Source organism: Podarcis muralis, chromosome 1, assembly GCF_964188315.1.
Source record: "Podarcis muralis chromosome 1, rPodMur119.hap1.1, whole genome shotgun sequence".
Classification (NCBI taxonomy): domain Eukaryota; kingdom Metazoa; phylum Chordata; class Lepidosauria; order Squamata; family Lacertidae; genus Podarcis; species Podarcis muralis.
The window spans coordinates 60030912-60053720 of NC_135655.1; the positions used below are offsets into that span (position 1 = coordinate 60030912).

Sequence of the window (22809 nt, forward strand, 5' to 3'; positions counted from 1 at the left end):
GATTAATAATGAAGTATACAATAAATGGAAACTGTATACTTCATTATGAATCACCCTGTACTTTAGGCCAACTGTTAACCAAGGCTTTCAGGACAGTGTACAAAGAATACAGTAAAATATAATATAAAATCAACAATAAAATAATACAATTAGTAAAGTCACAGCTGAATTACAAAGCAGCAGTAATACAAAAGTCACAATGAGTAGAAACGGGCCAACCAAATGCCCCCATTCCATATTTATGCTTTCCAAACTGTTCCATATGCAGTATACTAATTCGTAGTATCACTTTCGACACCTGAATGCTGATTAGTCATTGACCTCAGGCATTCAAATGTGGTGTAAAATTGTAATTTTAATGCTTAAATATGCAAAGAGAAGCTACTTGAAAGATTAGTGGCATTCTAGGCTAAAAAAATGAGGCTTCTTGAACATGTTGTCATAATTTAACTATGCAGTAATGAGATGTGACTAACAAAGGCGTGGGGTTCAATAAAATGTATCCAAGGAAATGCATTTGTCCATATGTTAGTCACTTTAACATCTGTTCTTCTGTGTCCTAAAGTTGCTCTTCCCAATGGCAATTCAAAAGTCATAGTTAAATAATTTCAGGTGTAACTCAAAGATGACCAACATCAACAAGTGTTCTTGATTAAAAACCAAAAGCAATGATATTATTATTATTATTGGCATTAGCAAATATCCAGTTGATGTCTGAAGAGTAACAGGAGGCTCATCACAGCTATCTGCCAATCACCCATTCCCACCACCCTTCTGAGTAATACCCCTCCCCACCTTCTCACTATATAGAAGGATCTGGCAACTTCTGTTTCAGTGTATCTGAAGAAGTGTGCATGCACACGAAAGCTCATACCAAGAACTAACTTAGCTGGTCTTTAAGGTGCTACTGGAAGGAATTTTTTTTGTTTTGACTATGGCAGACCAACACGGCTACCTATCTGTAACAGGAGGGGGAAATGTTCAGCTAAATGCAGATAATCTTACATTCAATAAAATGAAATTCTCCAAGAAATGTGTGACAAATTCTTTGGGACTTGAACACACTAGTACTGTAATGCTTCCACAAAATTTTAGATTAGGAAGTTATATAGATGTTCATGTTTATATATGTAAGTAAAACCATTGCTCAGTGCTTTGGGACCTAATACTGCATATCAAATTCAGATCAGTTACTGGAACTGTAAAATAGTGTTTATTTTTTATTTTTTTAAAATATATTTTTTATTCTTTTCCCATAACAAATTATACATCCAAAACATCTTTTTTACATCCAAATTCCTCCTTATTGACTTCCCTCCTCCCGCCTGAAAAACCTTCCTAGTACTTACTTTCTCCACATTTCTTAAATTTAAATTACACCACCATATTATTAATTATTTTTTTACAATCTAACAATATTCCTATCTTTTCTCTTCACAGAGCTTCCTTAAACTTACAAACGTTATCTGATTATCACTTAATTTTTGCATATATTCAGTAAATTTCATCCAATCTTCTATAAATCTTTGATCACGTCGGTTCCGGATCCTTCCTGTTAGTCTATCGAGTTCTGCATAATCCATCATTTTCATTCTCCATTCTTCAATCGTAGGTAACTCTTCTTGTTTCCACTTCTGGGCCATCAAAGTTCTTGCTGCTGACACTGCATATAAAAATAACTTCCTATCTTTCTTATCTATCTCATTACCTATTATTCCTAGTAAAAACGCTTCTGGTTTCTTTACAAATGTATATTTCAATACTTTCTTCAATTCATTATAAATCATTTCCCAAAAGTTTTTAACTTTTTTATAGTCCCACCATATATGGTAAAACGTTCCTTCCTTTTCTCTACATTTCCAACATTTTTTACTTATCTTATACATCTTTGCCAGTTTTACAGGTGTCATATACCATCGATACATCATCTTCATTACATTTTCTTTTATAGCAGTGCACGCCGTAAATCTTATTCCATCTTTCCACAATTTTAACCAATCATCTATTTGTATATTATATCCAAAATCTTTGGCCCAGTCAATCATAACCGATTTCACCTCTTCATCCTTTGTATACCATTCCAACAATAATTTATACATTCTTGCTAAACTTTTGAATTCATTATTCAATATTTCTTTCTGAAATTTAGACTCTTTATCAGCAAAACCACTTTGTAGCATATCTTTCTTAAACATTTCATTAATTTGAAAATAATGCAGCCAATCATTAACATATTCTTTAACCTCTTCAAATGATCTTATTTTCCATTTACTTCCTTCTCTTTCAATTAACTTCTCATATGTTGCCCATCCCCCCTAATATTAATTTTCTTTACACTCATTGCCTCCAATGGCGATAACCAATATGGAGTTTTTGACTCCAATAAATTTTTATACCTCTCCCAGACTTCTATAAGAGACATGGTTTTCAAAACCTTTATGTACACGTTTCATGTCATACCACAAATATGCATGCCACCCAAATCTATTATCAAAACCTTCCAAATCTAACAATTCTGTATTTTCTAATTTCATCCATTCCTTCAACCAACAGAGGCATGACACTTCATAATATAATTTCAAGTCTGGCAGGGCGAAGCCTCCTCTTTCTTTTGCATCTGTCAATAACTTAAACTTTATTCTTGGCTTCTTACCCTGCCAGATATACCTTGAAATTACTCTTTGTCATTCTTTAAAAATTGCTGCCCCTTTGATTATTGGAATTGTTTGAAACAGAAATAGTAATTTCGGTAGCACATTCATCTTAATTGTTGCAATTCTTCCCCAGAATGACAGTTTCATTCTTCCCCACACCTCAAGGTCTCTTTTAATCTTGTTCCAAATTAGGGTATAATTATTCTAAAATAAATCAATACTCTTGGGGGTCAACCACATTCCTAAATATTTCACTTTTTTAGCTACTTCCATCTCTACTTGTTGCTGCATTTTATCCGTTATTTCTTGGTCCATATTTTTGACAATTATTTTGGTTTTTTTCTTATTCAGTTTGAATCCTGCCACTTGACCAACTGATCTATCTCTTTCAACACTTCTATCACTGAATTTATGGGATCCTCCACAGTAATAACCAAGTCATTGGCAAAAGCCTTGACTTTATATTCCTTACATCCCACTGACACACCTTTTATTTGTTCATTATTTCTTATCGTCTTAAGTAAAACCTCCAGCACCACGATGAATAACAACGGTGAAAGAGGACACCCCTGTCTTGTACCTTTTGTTATTGCAATATTTTTAGTTGTCACATTGTTAACTATTAATTTTGCTCTTTGCTCCGTATATATTGCCTTAATACTATTTAAAAACATTTGTCCCATGTCCATCATTTCTAGATTCTTTAACATAAATTCCCATGAAATATTATCAAAAGCCTTTTCCGCATCCACAAATATTAACATTCGTTGTTTATCACTCCTGGCAGTCAGATATTCAATTATATTGATTATGTTTCTTATGTTATCTTTCATCTGTCTGCCTGGAAGAAACTCTGCTTGATCCTTATGTATTCTTTTAAAACCTTTTTCATTCTATTTGCTAGTATACTTGCAAATAGTTTATAATCATTGTTTAAAAGCGAAATAGGCCTATAATTTTTAACTTGGGACAAATCGGAATCTTGTTTAGGAATAAAAGTTATATAAGCTTCCTTCCACGTTTCTGGTAGTAAAATATTGTTTAAAAGGGGAAAATATATATAGGAACTTGCATAGCATTTGAAGATATATAACTTATAGAAAAACGTAATTGAAATCCATTAAGAAGTCCCTTGCTGTTTCATAGTATTATGTATCATAGTATTGTTCACCTGCTCTGAAACACCCAAAGTGTCTATATTAGCCCTGGCTATATGTGAAATCTCTCAGTCATCTTGATATATTCAGAAGACCCACTTCCATCTTTTGAGGCCCCTAGCCAGAGGCAGCTGGTGCCCATGACACCTGAAAGGGCCACTAGGAGGTCACAAGGGCATTGCCAATGTGGTCAGGAGGGTGTGGCCAGGTTGTCCCCATCCTCCTTGCTTGCAAAGGTACTGTAGACACTCGGACATTGCAATTTTATAAATACTTAGCACCTAACCACACCAGAAGGAAAGAAGTGGTACTTAAGACTTACAGTAGTTTTGCCATTTGGGTGCTGCTTGGATTAATGCTATTTAGGTTAGGTCCTTGACTATGTGAAATATGTGCCATTGTTTGTTAATATGTTTTGTAACCGTTGTATTTTTCCAGAATAACAGTGATGCAGTAAACAAGTCATGCCTTGATGTAGCTTGATTATGAAGCTCAGTGGTTGAAAGAAGGCTAGGATATGGCTTACATGCTGTGTGTGACTATATTCCTTGTTTTGTAACAGGCATTCTGTGTGTGAATGGAGAGTTGTATATTGCAGTCAACTGATTTACAAGACTGAGATATCATAATGGTTGCCTCTATTGTCGTGGTGATTGTTGGCTCCCTGCGTGATACATTTGCAGCATTGTGTAATGGAATGAATTGTTCTAGGCAGTTAAGATGATAGATTTCGAGATGAGCAAGCACAATGAATTTGATACATTTGAGCAAACTGCCAAATGTTTGCCTGTTGTAGATTTCTCCTTGCTAAGCTTTCTAAAGCTTGTGCTTAGTTGCAGGGTACTCCCTCAGATGGTAAATAATGATAAACATTTGACATCCAATGCATATCTACTTTGGGTGTATGGGTTATTGGTGTCTTTGTTGTTGTGTTAAGTTATTTTTGTGTTTTTATACTGCAAACCACCCTGTGATCCTCAGATGAAGGGCAGTATAGAAATTTAATTAATAAATAAATACTTGATCGACTGAAATGTAGCATCCTAACCCTAACCCTCACATAAAAAAAGCTCCCAGTATATTGGAAATGAGTATGAGTATTTCAGGGTGGCAGAATAGGGGGGTGGGAGGCTATGCTGAAGCTGTTCACTACAAGTAGGGGATTTTAAACATGAGGAAAAGCCTTTTCTTGAATTCCAGAAATCTAATATGCACACCAGGGATGCGGGTGGCGCTGTGGGTTAAACCACAGAGCCTAGGACTTGCCGATCAGAAGGTCGACAGTTCGAATCCCCGCGACAGGGTGAGCTCCCGTTCCTCGGTCCCTGCTCCTGCTAACCTAGCAGTTCAAAAGCACGTCAAAGTGCAAGTAGATAAATAGGTACCGCTCCGGCGGGAAGGTAAATGGTGTTTCCGTGCGCTGCTCTGGTTCGTCAGAAGTGGCTTAGTCATGCTGGCCACATGACCTGGAAGCTGTACGCCGGCTCCCTCGGCCAGTAAAGCGAGATGAGCACCACAACCCCAGAGTCGGCCACGACTAGACCTAATGGTCAGGGGTCCCTTTACCTTTAATATGCACACCTCAGTAATGTAATTGTGTAGAATGGTGCTGGGACTTATGTTCATGATATGGGAGCCTTCTTTCTAGTTTCCTGCATTCTGTCCTACTTGTACAGACTGAGATTCTGGACTGCAATCTCCTCGTTACCTCAGTCAGTAGAGCACGAGACTCTTAATATCAGGGTCATGAGTTCAAGCCCCACATTGGGCAAAAGATTCCTGCATTGCAGGGGTTTGGACTAGATGACCCTTGTGGTCCTTTCCAACTCTACAATTCTGTGATTCCGACCGAGGCTCCTATGGATCCACTCTGACATTTAATCCAATTTATTAGAGGGGGACTTGTGCTTTGCTTACTGCATGCTCAGAAGCTCAGTTGTAGAGCACATGCTTTGCATGCACAAGATCACAGGTTCTATCCTCAGCCTGTCCAGGTACAGCTGAGAAAGACAGCTGTCTGAGAGCCTGGAGAGCCACTTCCTGTCAGTGTATACAATACTGTGCTAGATGGACCATTGGTCAGATTTGGTGTAAGGCAGCTTTCTTTGTTCAGTGCTGACAGACAGTGCCTGTAGTTTCCTCTTGATAGAGACCCGACGGCTGTAGTTTAAGATGCAGGATGTTGCAAAGCTTTTCAGTGTGGAGCAGAAAAGATACTGATGGACAGGTTTATGCCTTCGACGGAACAGAGATAATATTGCATTATGCTTTACTTGTGACGTTTTGTATTCATCTTATTAGTATGCTGCTAATGTGGCAGAGGAAGAAAGGATGCATAATGACAGAAAGAATAATTTTGAATCAAACCTAGCAAGGCTCACACGAGCAATTCAGTCACTTACTAAAGTGTGGAAGTAGATGCATTATCCCACCCTCAAATATTATGTATTTGGCTTTTACACTGTAACAGCATAAATTTAGATGTTAGACTAAAGTGGTAATGAATTCTCAAAACACAGGATGCTTTTTAATGGTTGATGCTGGGGTTTTAGCAAACCGATAGCAAAGCACTAAAATGATTATTTCCTTCAAGGAAATTCATATTACAGATTCCCCTTTGTGTTTCTTTGATGTCCCAGAAACAGAGAAGCAATAAACACAAAATATGATTTGAGAAAAATGCAAATAGATTTCAGGATACATTTCGCTGTTTTAACAGTGCAGTCCTTTTACACGTCCACTTAAAAACTAAAACCCATATAGTTCAATAGGACATCCTGGTAAGTTGTTAAGGTTTGCAGTCTAAAAATTAGAACTGATTGAGGGAGGGCAGGAGGGAAAGATGTTTGAAATTATATATAGCCTGGGGTTAGGATTCATTGACACGGGAGGTCATATAGTCCAATACCAGAGGGGAAAATGGGTGGTTTAGTTTCATCATGATCAATAACAGCTTTAAAGTGATATGTTTGCGTCAGGCAGTGGCTGAATCTTTCTGTCTAATGAGGGCCTCGATTTAAATCTATATTCACAATTTGCGAATATGTCTCATATATGAATAATAGGACACTCACCTTGCATGGATTTTAGTTGGATGCGGTTCTTAAGCCTACATCTTTAAAAGTAGAAGGTAATTCTGAGGGTCTTGTTTGTTACTTCTAAAATTATCTTAATAATGGTCTTGGGGTAAGACAGTCTGTAACCTTCATGAAGCACCTCTTCCTAGGTGGCAGACAGGTCTTCAAGCAAGAATGGCACCATGGGGATGGACTTTCCCATAGCTACATATCAGTTTTATTTGTATGCTGCATCTCAACAGTTCAAACGATGCTCAAGGCAGCTTACAACATAAAAAGTACATAACTGCAACAGAACTATGATTAGATAGAAAGGATAGATAGATGATAGATGGATGATAGATAGATGATGGAGAGAGAGAGAGAGAGAGATCTCAATCTGACATCTAGCTCAAGGATGTACAGGATCAGGGGTGCTGTCAGAATCTGTGCCTTCAAGGGGCTACAGAGGGCTTTGGAAACATCAGTATGTGAGGCCTTTTTGTCCTAGATAAAGGAAATACTTCCAGATGGCAAGGAGGCCCCATTGAAAGGATACACAGAGCACTCTGTCCTAAACTAAACTAAAAATAAAAATGGTGAGTTCAGTCCCCATTATCATTCGCTTTAGCTCCCTCTTCATTAAAAACGACTTACAGTATTTCAAAAGTTCAGGACACTGGAAAACATCATAATAGAAAATTCAACGATAAACATCTACCAGAATCTCTGCAAGAGACCTTGGCTACCTCATAAAACCCTTTATAGGGTCAAGAAAAAAGGAGGTATAGTGATACCTAACCTAAAATGGTATAAAGACTCAGCTAACTTACCCAATATCCTTTTGGTTTTACAAGGCTTAGACCAGGTCCCATGGTTAAAAGTGGAGGACAATAGCGGTCAATGCTTTATGTGCCCACCCCCTTATTAGAAAGTGTACAACAAGACACTAGAAGACATTATTAACCCCTTTCTAAAATCAGATTTGACCATATGGAAGGAATGGAGATGGAAACTTTGACCTTTTGATTCCCCTTTAGTCCCAATAACTCAACACTCTTCCTTTTGCACAGCAGCCAAATCAGGCTCATTTGCTAGGTGGGAAACAATGGGATTATATAAACTCAAGACAGCTCCAGAAATAAATATTATATTGGGAGATATACCACATGATTGGTTAGAGATATACCAGATTATACACTTTCTAAACAAGCCCAAATATAAGGACTCCAGCATTTTGAATGACCACTGGGAAGGGGAAATGTATCCCAACTATATATGTATTTTGTATTTTGTGTTTTTGTATTGTGATTTTATGTTGTAACTGCCCTGAGACCTGCGGGTATACAAATAAACAACAACAACAACAACAACAACAAATAACATCAAAACGTTGCTGATGGGAATGCAATTTACCTGACTCTCTAGTGGTGGTTTTGCCAAGAAATTATTCTCTTTTGGGAATAAGATGTTCAAACAATCAAATGATAGGGACAATTGCTCTGACTAAACCCAAAATTAGCCCTACTATCTTATTTAAATTCTCACATTAAGAACACAACCAGCAAACACCCTCCATTTATTAACCGCAGCTAGATTTGGGATTGCAAAAAACTTTAAATGCAAATCTTTTTGAAGCCTGGATTTCGCAAGTATTGGGCATAGTGCTTATGGAAAAAGTAACCATTTCACAAAAGGAATATCAATCTGAGAGAGAAAAGACTAACACCTTTTATACAACATGATATTCTTTTACAGTAGTACCTTGGTCCTCAAATTTAATCTGTTCCAGGAGTTCATTCGACCCTGAAACGGTTCGAAAACCAAGACGCAGCTTCTTATTGCTGCAGGAGCTTCCTGCACTCAAGCGGAAGCTGCATCAGATGTTCGGCTTCTGGAAAAAGTTTGTAAGCCAGAACACTCATTTCTGGGTTTGCGGCATTCAGGAGCTGATTTGTTTGGGAGCCAAGCCGTTTGACTACCAAGGTACCACTGTATTGCCTTTGTTAAGACAATAAGCATGGTTTTCACCCTTCATTGACTCATAGAACGTTATGGAGAAAAACATTCCTTTGATTGCTTTTCTTGAAGTATCTAAAACTACAACCATCAGCCACTATTTCTCTCTCTTCTCTCTGCAACACTAAACTACTGTATGTATTCCTTGTATGGGTGTGTTTTGTTACTTGAAATTAAAAATCAGTAAAAAAAATGTGAAGTAGTTCTATCCTCATCACACTGCTAGAAACAAGCACAGGTTAAGTTTCTGTTAAGTTGCCGTAACAAATGGAGAAGGATGCTGAAATATTGCATAGAATTAGGTGGATAAAAACAGTTTCAAATAGGATAGAAATAACAGTTTCACGGAAATCCATATTAAAAGTTGTATCATGAGCTCTTCACTAATTTGTGAATTTTACGATGAAACAAATTTCATGGTTAATCAAATTTCAAGCTTCAGGGAGTATACTGATTACCGCGGGGAAGAGCTTTTTGGGAAGTGCTGCTCAATTTGCTATGTGCAATATGCTGTTTTTGTGTCTTCAAATAAACCAGGGTTGGAACTTTGCTGAACTTTGTCTCATTGAGTTAGCACCACAGTTTAGGGAGAGGGGAGTGATGTATGGTTCAAAATATCTGGAAATGCAGGTCTTTCTCCCACCCACCCCAACTGAAGGTATGGGGGGGGGGAGGGAAGCTTGTCACTCTTTATGCCATTGGGACAGTTTGAAGATAGAGGAAACTGATGACCTGAATTTTGCTGCTCTGGAGTTCAAGTCTAATAAGCATGAGACTTGATCAGCCCAGAGAAATCAGGAAAACCAATAGGGGCACTCTGGTCTTATGTACCGGTAATAACTGTCCTAGCCTGGCTCTGATGTCTGTAAAACTCAACCCTGTCTGCTTCACCTCTATTGCCTCTAGAAATTGACTACCTGTCTTATTTTGGACCAGATGTCAGGGACCTGGCAGGGCTTTCACGAGTGTGTGGTGGAGGTAAGGCAGTCAGGGGCTGATCCAGGAGAATAGACCAGTGATTTTTGGGATTTGGTGTCCCTCACAAGGCAGGAGCCATGGAAGGAGAAGGAGGACAGGTTGAATTAGTCAGGGCCTGAGGGGTGGACACAGGATGCATCAGAAGTAGAGGAAGAGGCTGCCCAGGTGAAGGGGGAATCAGCTAAATCCCCACCATTCCCTGTCCTGCTGTCTCCTAGCCAAGAAGGGCTTAAAGAGGGAAGAGCAGCGACAACTTCCATGTAGGAGAAGCCTCAGATTACATGTGCACACCCTATTAGAGGAGGGTATATAAGCTGGTGGGGGGTGTGGTACCCCTATTACTACAACTGCTTCATAGCGCACAGACCTGGGAATAACTGCCTAGACACGAGAAGCGTGTGTGCACATGTGTATCCTTAGGAGCTGCTGTAAGTGCATGCTCTTGTCAATAAAAAATTAACTATCTGCTTTCCTTGACTGGGTGGGCTCAGGACACCATATCTCATGTCTCTTTTCCCTTTTATTTTTATCTGTATGCCCCCAAACACTACCATTGCCTGGCTCTGGCTATGCTTTTGGACCTAACCTATGTCTCCCCCGGACCACATCATTTGCCTTTTATCTCACTGAGTCTTGGCAAAAAATACATGCTTGACAAGCATACTAAGTGAGTCATTGGAGTATAGCCATTATATGGATGAAACACGTATACTATTTGCTTTTTTCTAACAGAACTTCAGCCTGAATTTAAGTACATTATAGCACAAAGATTTCTTTAAAAACAAAGTATCGTGTATAAGAATGTAATTATCATGCTGCAATAGACTAAGAAGGCAGTGTAGCTCAGATTATATTCAAAAATAGAAGCCCCGATGACTTTGGAATATTTACATGCAGGGCATGATGAAGAAGGTCCTTTGTTTTTTGTTTTGTTTTTTCATTATCATTATTTATACTACTCTGAGTATGGACAGTTTTCTGTGGTTTACAATGTATTTTCCAGAAGCACAGGTAATTCATTAAAAACATTTTTTAATTTAAAAAAGAAAGCAATTCTGGACTATTTAGCACTTATTCAACTTTCAACTCTGATCAGTTGTTTAACTGAGAATCTTTACGTTTTGGTTGTTTTTTTTTAAAAAAAGGTTCTGCTAATCTCTCTGTTTCTCTCTCTCTCTCTCTCTCTCTCTCTGTGTGTGTGTGTCTGTGTGTAAGAGAGAGAGAGAGCCAACTGTGCTCACCATTTTACCAAAAATATGCTGCTATTGCTATTGTTGTTATAGCTGAGATTTGTGTTTTTTGTTTTAAAAAAGCTTTAAATGTGAACAAGCACTTGGTTCAACATTTTAAAAATTAGGCCTGGTATTATTTTTCATCCCTTTCTTTCTCCCTCTGAGCCAAACAATAACTTCTTGATTAAATAGTTGTCAGGCACTATTGTGCTCTCCAAATTCAATAAGAAAACATTTCCTTCAAGATCTGAAATGTTTATCTAAATAGCTTTCTTCTTGTTAGATGATTGGGAACTCCTGCAGTATGACAAGAGCTGGACATGTGAAAAAAAGGATTTTTCTTTTTACCAACTAGATGCCTTCTTTTTCAAGAGATAGGAAGCCGAATGAATAATTCAGCTAAAATAAAATTGAAGTGAGGTCTTTTTCTTCTAAAAAAGCCAGCACAGTCTGTAAACACCATTAAAAAAAAAAAAAAGCAATCATGCCGGGTATTAATACATTTTATATGGAATCAAGATAAAACAAGTGGTTGAAAGAAGCAGCAAGCTAATAGTCTTAGCACAGGGGCTCTGAAATATTTGTATTTTTGTTTTAAATGCATAGAGCATTGCAATAAAGTGGTGCCCCGCAAGACGAATGCATCGCAAGATGAAAAACTCGCTAGACGAAAGGGTTTTCCGTTTTTTGAGTCGTTCCGCAAGACGAATTTCCCTATGGGCTTGCTTCGCAAGACGAAACGTCTTGCGAGTTCTTGCGAGTTTGTTTCCTTTTTCTTAAAGCCGCTAAGCCGTTAATAGCCGCTAAGCCGCTAATAGCCGCTAAGCCGTTAATAGCCGCTAAGCCGCTAATAGCCGCTAAGCCCTTAATAGCCGCTAAGCCGTTAATAGCCGCTAAGCTGTTAATAGCCGCTAAGCCGTTAATAGCCACTAAGCCGCTAATAGCCACTAAGCCGCTAATAGCCGTGCTTCGCAAGACGAAAAAAACCGCAAGACGAAGAGACTCGCGGAACGGATTAATTTCGTCTTGCGAGGCACCACTGTAAATGAATCTAGAATCAGAGCATGGGTGTTTATAATGCTGGAAGTTCAGGTTGTACCCTGATCACCTCCTTCCTAAAGTTCTGCTAATTGTACCTGGAAACAATATCCTATCCATGAGGTTTACTGTCACTTTCCCTTCTGCTTTGCTTCCTCCTGCTTTATACTGATTTGCTTGCCCATAACTTAGGGACAAGATCATATACTACAAGCAAAAGTTTCCATTTTTTTTTTTTTTAACTTTTAGGGAGGTTAGCTTGAATTGGACAGTTATTATGCACTGAGCCTTAACCTCTCCGATTAAGAAGGGCTTTGGGTAGCAGAGCTTAGCAAAACCTTGCCTAAACTTTCAAGGCTGTATTGATATACCACCTTAATACCACAGTGGTCTTTGTTTTTTTAATTGTATGCAACCCAGAAAATTTTATGTAATGTGATGAATAAATAAAAATAAACATTAAATTACGGCTGCCTGCTATAGGGGAAAGGCAGACATGACTTATTATTAGAACTTTGTACAGACTGTAGAGGTGTGATGAATGTACAGGTTTCTAGAGGCTTGGCCAAATCAGATACAGTTCTTGCGTATTTGGCGCATGTACTTGGAATATGTAGATGGAATATGGTCCAAACCTCTTTGCTTGTCATATATATTATGGACATTAATCCTGTTTTGTTTCCTGTATGTGTTTTCTTTAGTTGTATGTTTCTGTTATTGATAAATAAATTTCATCTATATAAGGGCTGGAGTAGTCATGCATGATGGTTAGAAATAATTTATGGAACCATCATAGCAAAGATGCAGAACCAGTGGTGCAAAATAAGATGTGTGGAGTAAATCTTGTTTTTCAGATTCTGGTTATGGGGGGGGAAATTGGTCTTTCAACTTCGTATTATACGTACAGTATATCGTTCTTGTTCTCCAGTTTTGCCTGCTGCTGGAAACTATGTAGCAACAAGGCAGTGCACTATTACAGTGTAACACATTATCACATTTAGACTAGGCATTAGTCTAATTAACAGGCATGGCCAAACTTGGCCCTCCAGCTGTTTTGGGACTACAATTCCCATTATCCCTGAACACTGGTCCTGTTAGCTAGGGATGATGGGAGTTGTAGTCCCAAAACAGCTGGAGGGACAAGTTTGGCCATGCCTGGTCTAATACATGAGCTAAATAAATAAATAAATAAATAAATAAATAAATAAATAAATAATCCTGCAAAGAAACCATAAACCTAAATTACAGCTCATGGTTTGTTTGGAGAGGAGCAAACCTTGAACCTATGTTTGGATGTAACACTAAGCAAAACCATGCCTTAGCTACAACAGGAGCACATCTGGAGTAAGTGAGGAGCAGACCACCTGCACAAACATGCCTCACCTTTACCTTTAAACAGTAGTTAAGCCTAACTGTGGTTTTAAAGTGATATGAACACAAACCCACTGAAGTCTGTACCCAATACCCAACCCTCTTTGCCCATGCTTTGGTATAATGTAAAATGCCCACCCCGGTTGGGCAGCACTTTACAGATAGACTTCTTTTCTATCTGTAACATGTAACAAAATGCCCATTTGTGGCAATGAGATATCAAGGACCAGGCCTGTGCCAAGACGAGGCAGCCGGGTACATTTGCCCTGGGCCTCAGAGGGCTAAGCTGGCTGGCTGGGGGGGGGGGGCGGGGAGCAGGGATTGACTGCTTTTTTGTTTATAATTTTATTCTAACGACTTCTGCCCTGGGCCTTAGACAAGTTCTACACAGGCCTGTCAAGCACTGCTCTTTCTGGGAAAATAAACTTTTAGCTCCTGTTTCTTGATAGTTTGTCATGTTCACTATATATTTCAGGGCTGCTTTTTTATTTTATTTTTGCTGCTCCCCCCCCCCCCTTCTTGAAACAATAGTTTAAATTACGAGTACAGAAACTAGCAGCCGGCAAACAAAAGGGGACCATTAATTGTTGGCCAGTTGGTTTCTGGCTTTTTTGTTTTTCTTATCTTACGCCTTTCCCCCTGCTATTTTCATGTCTTTGGGACTCTCTTTTGCTTTATTGGATGCATTCCCTTTCTTAAAGTAAATCTCAGGCACTATCTGTCATCTTCTGCTATTCTTCCCATAAAGTCTGCTAAAATGGTCAGTAACGCAATTAAAACCACATCCTTAGAACTGAATAGGGGAGAATTACAACCCAAAGGAGTTAATATTTCTTTGAGCCATTTTTTCAGATTCAAGCAACGTTACTATATTTTTAGCCTCTGTTTTGGAAGGCATTCTTCAGGATTTCATTCATACGCAGAATCATGGAATTGTAGAGTTGGAAGGGACCCTGAGAGTAAACTAGTCTTAGCCTCTGCAATGCTAAGCACAACTAAAGCACAAATGACAGATGATCATATAACCTTTTATATTTGTGCAGCTGGTTATTCCTGCCTAAGTGCCCAACTTTACATTTGTCTCTATTGAAAGTCATTTTGTTAGTTTTGGCCCAGTGCTCAAATCTGTCATGGTCATTTTGAATCCTGAGTCTGTCTTCTGTGGCATTACCTACCCCTCCCAGTTTGGTGTCATCTGCAAATCTGATGAGCATCCCCTCAAATCCTTCATTCAAGTTGTTTATAAAGATGTTTAACAACAATGGGCCCAGGACAGAGCCCTGCAGCACTCTTTGGATTTGGTCAGCCAGACAGCTACAAATCCACATAACAGTTGCCTCATCCAGATCACATTTTACCAGCTTCTCTGCAAGAATATCATGGCAGACTTTGTCAAAAGTCTTACTGAAATCAATATACACTTTGCCTACAGCATTCAGCTGATCCACCAAGCTTGCAACACCATCAAAAGAAGAAATGAGATTCGTTTGCCATGACTTGTTTTTGAGAAAACATGCTGGGTTTTAATAATCACATAATCCTTTTCTAAGTGTTCGCTGACCAGCTGTTTAATTATCTGTTCTAGGACCTTTCCTGGTACCAATGTTAACCTGACTGGTCAGTAGTTTTGAAAGTTTTTCATGAGAAACTTTTTATTAGGATTATAACCATATTGAAGCTGGCATTCTATAATAATCTCTGTGGTGCATGAATCTCTGTTGTAATCTGTTTGTTATTTTTCTAGTTGTTATTTGTATACTTCTAGTCCTGTCCATAAGTGGATAAATCAAAAGCCAGGATCTTTTCCTGACAGATGCTATTAGACTTGTCAGAGCAGATAATCTGCTATGCATGAGAAGTGTGTGCCATAATCATGGTGATTATCCCATCTGAGACAAGTGACCACTGTTTGGAGTGTAGGGGACCAGTTTATGGGAGTGAGAATGGGAAGAGATACTTGTCAAACCTCTAACTCTGTGTTCTTGCTGTTTAGTCCAGGTTCCACAATCAGCACATGTATAATATGGAATAATAATACAATATACCATACAGAAAAAATATACCTCATTGTGAACCCCCACCTTACATTAATTATATATATGTGGCAGAAGAAATACTGCCATATACTGTCACAGTTTGGAAGAGTTTCTATGCAAATAAGGATTGCATCCATTAACTGCTAACTCAAACAACTTGAGTGAAGAAGAAGAAGAAGAGTTTGGATTTGATATCCCGCCTTTCACTCCCCTTCAGGAGTCTCAAAGCGGCTAACAATCTCCTTTCCCTTCCTCCCCCACAACAAACACTCTGTGAGGTGAGTGGGGCTGAGAGACTTCAAAGAAGTGTGACTGGCCCAAGGTCACCCAGCAGCTGCATGTGGAGGAGCGGAGACGCAAACCCGGTTCCCCAGATTATGTGACTACCGCTCTTAACCACTACACCACACTGGCTCACAATCTGTTACTTCTGGACCAAAGTTTTAATCTCTCACAAAGTAATATTTGCATAAAAAGTCAAGGGATTCTGGAAATGTTAACTTCTGGAACTTCTTTTCTTTCTTTTTTACACACTGAATGTCTCTGTGTGTGCACATGTAAAACTTGAAGATCAATTATATTTTGATATGGCAGTTTTTAAAATCCACAAATAATTTTTGCACATGGTCAGTTCCAACTACTTCTGTATATGAATTTGTATGGACAAATATTACTTATGAAGCTTCTTTATATTGAAGTAGACAGACCACTGCAAAAATCTTTCCCAGCCCTGACAGATCCCGGCAGAGATTTCCCCCAACTTTTTTTACCTATTATCCTTTTTTAAAAAAGGATACACACAGAGAGAAAAGATATCATAGAGTTTGAATTTGGGTTCTCTTCAACACAAAAGATGAGCTCGCCTGCTGAAGTATGACATTTTATGGAATTGAACTAGGCGATTGTCTGCAAGAAAACCTTTGACTGTAACAACTGGGAAAAGTGCTGCTACAATTACAGGTGACTCCCCACTTATTTGAGTTTACGTTCACATGCACAAGTGAAGATTGTGTAAGTGGGGAGGACCTTCTAAGCACCATTTAAATGCCCTCTCTCCAATCCAGATCAAAAATATTGTTGATGTGTTTTAATCTCTTTTACTGTTAAGTTTAATTATTTTGTTTTAAACTGGTTTTGTTGATAATTTTAATATTTCTTGTAAATCACATAGAGATTTGATTACAACAAAGTGGAATATACCTTTTGTCAACCAACCAACCAACCAACCAATGGATGGTTATTCAGTCGTACATTACTTTTTGATGCACATGAGTACATACTTTTTATTGTGTAACTTGTACATATCCCATTTATGGAGTGTGAAGACATTCTGTTGTTTTCAGTAGGCTATTTTATTATTAGCAAGTCAACATACTGAATCAGGAACCCTGTTACAATCAGCAAAATATCTGACTAGAAACTGACTAGTCAAAATGGATTAATGACAGAGAACTTTTTAATATCAGAACATGCACTCTAGTAATGTGTGGTGTGGGGGCAGACATGCAAGCATCCTAAAAACCACTTATATGGAAAAAAAGGCACAGTAAGCCCTCTGTATTTAATCGGAATGGATGACTGAAGGAGAAGGTAAATAGAGGCTTCACAAGTGTAATTAGACCAGGATAACAATTGAAGAAAAATGAAGAGAGTCCTTTGCCATTTACTTTGCCATCTTTGCCATCTAATGAATGCAGTATTCTCAAAATATGCCAGGAAAGAGGGGTTGCTACAACCTTCTTCCATAAAGGACAGTTCTTCGTTAAATTCCCACCAAAGCCTGAAACAAACCATTTGGGCCTGTATCTCATTTGTCTTCCTTATATTGTAGTATTGAGCTGCAGTATAATACATGTCGATTTGTGTGCTTTTACATTGAAAAATTCATTCTTTTGTGTCATTGAAGACAGATATTGTGCAGTCCCTTCAGAGCCCTACTCGGTCAAATAAATAAAAATCCAATACTCCCTTGTAAGGAGTGTTGTGGATAGCGGTACATTCCTTTGTTTTAAGCTTTGGGGCTTTTAGTGGTTAACAAAAGATGGAATTCCTCATTGAATAATCACCAATGTTTTTAAAAGGCTACATACTTTCTACTAATACTATATAGGTAAAGAAAAATCTCTAATGTGAGAGTATTATTCAGTGATTTGCTTTCTTAATGAGTATGTCAAAGGTTTTGCGAATTGTTGTATTTGAAGGAACTTACCCCTAGGTAAATGCATAGAAGATGAGAGCCCTAGTTTCCTAAAACTGTATTTGAGTAGAGGTTTAATTTTGAATTTGATGATGAAGAGTGGAGGTGTTCTTTAAAATGTTGATAGAGATAATAAATAATACTTCCACAGTGTCAGTGATCTCCAAAATATATGCTTGGAGAATGGAAAATTGTTTTATTGCTCAAAGAGGTAAATTAGTTTAAGGGGACCTATGAAAGGGTATTATCTAGCAAAAGAAAAGAAAATTACTGCAGTATTAATGATTCCAACTTTGAATATGCTTTTTGCCTCAGTATTCTGAGAATTGAATTAGAATTGATTGTAATTACAATGCAGGTAAGCTGTTACTCCCCATAATTATATGAATTACACTCTTGAGTTCATTGAATGCTCCTAAGCCAAAAGTTTAAATGATTTTAAAAAAATTATACCATACGTTACTGTATCTGCTTTTATTTGCCCTGGTCAATATCAGTTTGGAAGACTATATACTGCTGTATACTTGGCTTGTCACAGCTATGTGTTGATTTTCTTTTTAAGGTTTCATAAAAATTATAGGTAATTTATGTTTCTTGAAATATATGTGTTTCCAGACAAATAGCAAGCTACAACACAAACCCAGTGATTACATTTAGTAAGGCCAGGCTTGAGCAGGTTGGAAAGCTAGTTTGAGTGTAAATTCATAAAGCTGAAATGGATTGTGTTGGCTCACAGTTTGTTTTGGAGACTGTATCTCATGTTAATTTAAAAATATGATTGCAGTGCCTTTCATCAATTTCTTATACATGTACACATTATCAGTGAAAAATGCTGATGTCTGGCAGAGCTTTACTGAATGGTAAATGGGTTTTTGTTATCTAAGAGCATTGCTTCAATACCCTTGCTGACCTCCTGTAACAATTTAAGGACAATATTGCTCAGATTCGGACAAAGTTGGAATCTGCTACAGTTGGATCAAGTTCAAGGGAGGTATCCTGAGCACTGTCTGATCCATCTGTACTGGATTATGGCCTGAGGATGTGGAGAGGTTGCTTGAAGAAGTGTCACCAACCACCTACCCTCTTGACACTTGCCCATCTTGACTTCTTAGAGCTACCCATGGGGGTTGACTGGGTAAGTCCAGGATGTGATTAGTTTCACTGGAGGAGGGGGAAATACCATCCATTTTGAAGGAGATGGTGTGGCATCCCCCCCTTAAGAACACCTACATGGACCGAGAAGCATTAAACAAGTATTGCTGAGAGGCAGTTATTCCTTTTTGGGCCAGGTGCTTGAGTGGGTGGTGGTGGTAAAACTTGAGGCACACTTGGAGGATCCAGGTTGGTTTCAGACCCCATCGTGGCATAAAACTTCCTTGTTTACCCTGGTTGATGACATTTGTTGGGGGAAACGTGTGGGGGGGGGGGAGTGATTCTGTTCATTCTCCTTGATCTCTTTGTACCTTTCAATACTGTTGACCATGGTATCTGTGATCTTCGAATGAATGGTGGTACATTACTTCGAATGAATGGTGGTACATTACTTCTACTACTACTACTACTACTACTACTACTACTACTACTACTACTTCAGTGGTTCTGATCCTATGTCCAGGACCGTTTCCAGAATGTAGTTATGGGGTGCTGTTGTTTGCACCATGGCAATTGTCTTGTAGTGTCCTGCAGAGTTATCCCCATGCTATTTAACAACTATATGAAGCCACAGGTAACTGTCATGAGATTTGTAGTGGAATATAGGGGAATGTAGGGAAAATAGCCTGTTCTGGATGGTATTGCACTCCCCTGGAAGGAAGAGGTCCATAGCTTGGGGATGCTCCTGGATCCAGTCTTGTCACTGGAGTCTCAAATGACCTTGGTGATTTGATTTGATTGATTGTTTTATTTTTATGCCACTTTTCATTCAAATGAATAGCAAAGCAGATTACAAACAATAACATAATAGAACATCACAAATACAACATAAATTATATAGAATAATTAACAACACATCAGCAAAACAATTACAGTTTATAAAACACTATTAACAAAACAACTAACAATAAGCTAAACAGCACAATTACAACAAAAGCCATATGATACAATTCATGAAGTACTACAACATCATCTATAAAACAATATTAACACCATTAACAACAAAATGGCAACCATAAACTAAACCAAACACTGTTGAATTCATATACACATGCTTCCTACCCCCATGATTTTAAATCTTTCAGATGGTATGGTAACCCCTGGTTTGTAAAGCCAAGGCATTTTTTCTTTAATGTCTGAGACTATGACAATTTACAAACTGGAGCTTGCAAAGCTGCCAAACTATGAATTAAAGTTGTGTTCACTGTGGATTGCTGTTCATCTGCTAAATTTATAAACCATTGGAAAAACACATCTGTGGCTTTTGCTCCACCTCAAAAGGCTGCTGAACTTTGGAGTTGTGTGTAAATTTATGAAATTAAAAAACTGAATGTTGAATAGATGTAAGACAGGTAGACAAGCATTGCCAGATTATGGATGCTTGTGTACATTTGGAAGGCCAAATCATATTGTATGATGCTAGCAGAAGCCATGGTTTGAGATTAAAGATTCAAGTCACTATATTCGAAGTTCCTCCAACTGCAAATATAATAACCACTCTTCCCTACTCTTGGTGTTTTGAAATGTTCAGAAAAACCTACTTTGTCAAGTATTGTGTATGACAATCATTATCCTTTCTCTAACAACCACTCTTTATAGCTTTCTACAATTGCTATGAATATATTAAATATATATGCATTTGATTGATTATAGATTAGTAATTCTTTACTGTAATTGATAAGTGTAAACTTTTTAATTATTATTTGCTGATGTTTAATTTTACTGTTTACTATTGGATTCTAAAGGATTATTGAATATTGCTTTATTTGATATAAGTTGTTTATTTTAAAGTTATTGTAACTTTTTATATGGGATCTGATTGTTACTATTAATGTTTGATGTTTCTTGATGATAATGATGATGTGTTGGAAGCCTGCCACAGTGGCTGGGGCAACCCAGCCAGATGGGCAGGGTATAATTTTTTTAAAAAAATATTATTAAATATATTGTAATAGTTGTTATGGCCCAGTTTCCTTGTAAATGAATGCATTGGTTATGGGCTATCTCTGCTTACTTGCATGTACAGTATCTGTAATTCTCATGCCGTGATGCTTTATTTTATCTATATCTGAAAACTCTAGTTTTCTCTTTTTTCAGTTGAAAATTTAAAAATGTGATATATGTTGTTATGTTGAGCCTTAGATAGCAGCTTGTATAAGTCTCACTGTGTGTAGTTAATGAGTTTTAATTTTTAATTTTTGTTAAAATTCTAATCAAAAAGAATTTGGCTAATAGTAGCACTTTACTTCATAGGATTTATGAACGTGTTATAGACCCTCCAGAAACAAATTTGACTCCAGGAAGCAATCTGTGGCTTGGACAACGTAACAGGAAACATGGCTTCTTTAAGGTAAGCCTGAAAAATGGAACCAAATGAGATAACAGCAATATGGTGATACATTCATCCTTTGCCTTTTACAACATCCGATCATTGGTGTTTTCATAGCAACACTGCCATTTCATAGTTCAACATGCATGTGGATGAGCTACATGGAGTGAAAATTTCTGAACACATGAATTCAGTTTACACTCATTCTGTGCAACTTTTCCTTTGTAACTTGTTTTGGATCAACTTAAAGGGAATAATAAATGTGAATATTTATGTCAGAGCATGGAGTCAAATAATGATACATCATATGCTCTCTGTAATCAGAGCTGTATTGTTGTCATAAAAAGATGTATAGGTTATGTACCACGCTGCCTTGCTTTCTATATATTGGGTTTGGGCTGGAGTTCACACGGCTGCACCTGAACTACTTACTATTCTCATATGTGTGGGCAGACCTGATAACCTTTCATCCCACTTGCTAATTCCTGACCTTCTGCTTATTCTTCTCATTCAGTTTTTCCTTATCTTTAGTCTCTTAACTCCTGAAACAATCAAAATATGTAAACGTATGGCCCTTTCCCAAAAAAATCCTTCCTGGCTAGAAGGAGATGATCTCTTACCAGCTTGGCTGAAGCCACAAATGGACGAGTCAACAAGGGAACTGAATTATTTCCCATATCAGGTTTATTCTAGTGCATCTGGTGGATAGCTTCATGGCCTACTCAGCTGAACATGGCATAGGAGGAAATACATGCTTGCTCTGGCTCATGGGCAGTGAACTACTGTACTGGAACTGACATTCAGTCCAAAACTTTGGGGAGTGAAGTCCAGAATTGTGCTGTCTAGTTCTCTGCATGGGATCCAAAACTTTGGGGTTTACTACCCTATCCCATAGCATTGGTCATCCTAGCTGGTCTTCTCAACTGGTGTTGGTTCTGTTGCTAACCTAGGCTTGGCCAAAATCTTCTCTACAACAGAAAGACAAGTTGCAAAATCAAAAACATCCTCAGTTTCTTTGCTCCCCTACTCTCTAAATTCCCCCTTCCTTTTCTGCAGCTTCCAACAGAACTAGGAGGGCATTAACGTCAATCTCAATGTACTCTTCTAACAAATAAGAGATAAGTAGGTGTTTTTGGGATGGGAGTGGGACTTGTAGCCTTCTGTGGATACAGGAAGCTTTCCTAAAGTCTGATCCTGGCTGAACTCTGCTGGAGCCTTTACCCTCCCATGCAGTGGACCAAAGAACAGAGGGTAATATGTAAAACAAAACATTAGGAAGCCTCTCTCACCATCCTCCTATTTTCTCCTGCTAATGCTCCTGCAAACTTGTGCACTGTTTGGCTTGTTGAGCCCACTGGCTAATAATGAATTCTGGCACTCATGCATCTATGGCTCCCACTCCCAGGCACCAGCAAATGTGCCACCAGCATTGCAGTTTGAAGCAGATGCCAATGCCTTTCTCATCCAGCTGTATGTGTGAAGACCCCCCACCCACATTACCCAACTGGTATGGGGTGCAAGGGAGGTTGCAATGGGTAAGACTACTGCAGCAGCTTTTAATATAATGCAGATAATTTTTGTATCTCTTTT

The 22809-nt window shown here is 38.1% G+C and overlaps 1 protein-coding gene across 5 annotated transcripts in view; it reads left to right on the forward strand.

Annotated features, from left to right (window-relative positions):
* Window positions 1-22809, forward strand: part of NELL1 (neural EGFL like 1) — a 381897-nt gene that overhangs the window by 94368 nt on the left and 264720 nt on the right. For all 5 annotated transcript variants that reach the window (XM_028729018.2, XM_077929586.1, XM_077929598.1 and 2 more), the window contains exon 5: window positions 21144-21240. In XM_028729018.2, coding sequence (XP_028584851.2) covers window positions 21144-21240 — 97 coding nt within the window. The remainder of the gene's footprint in view (window positions 1-21143; window positions 21241-22809) is intronic.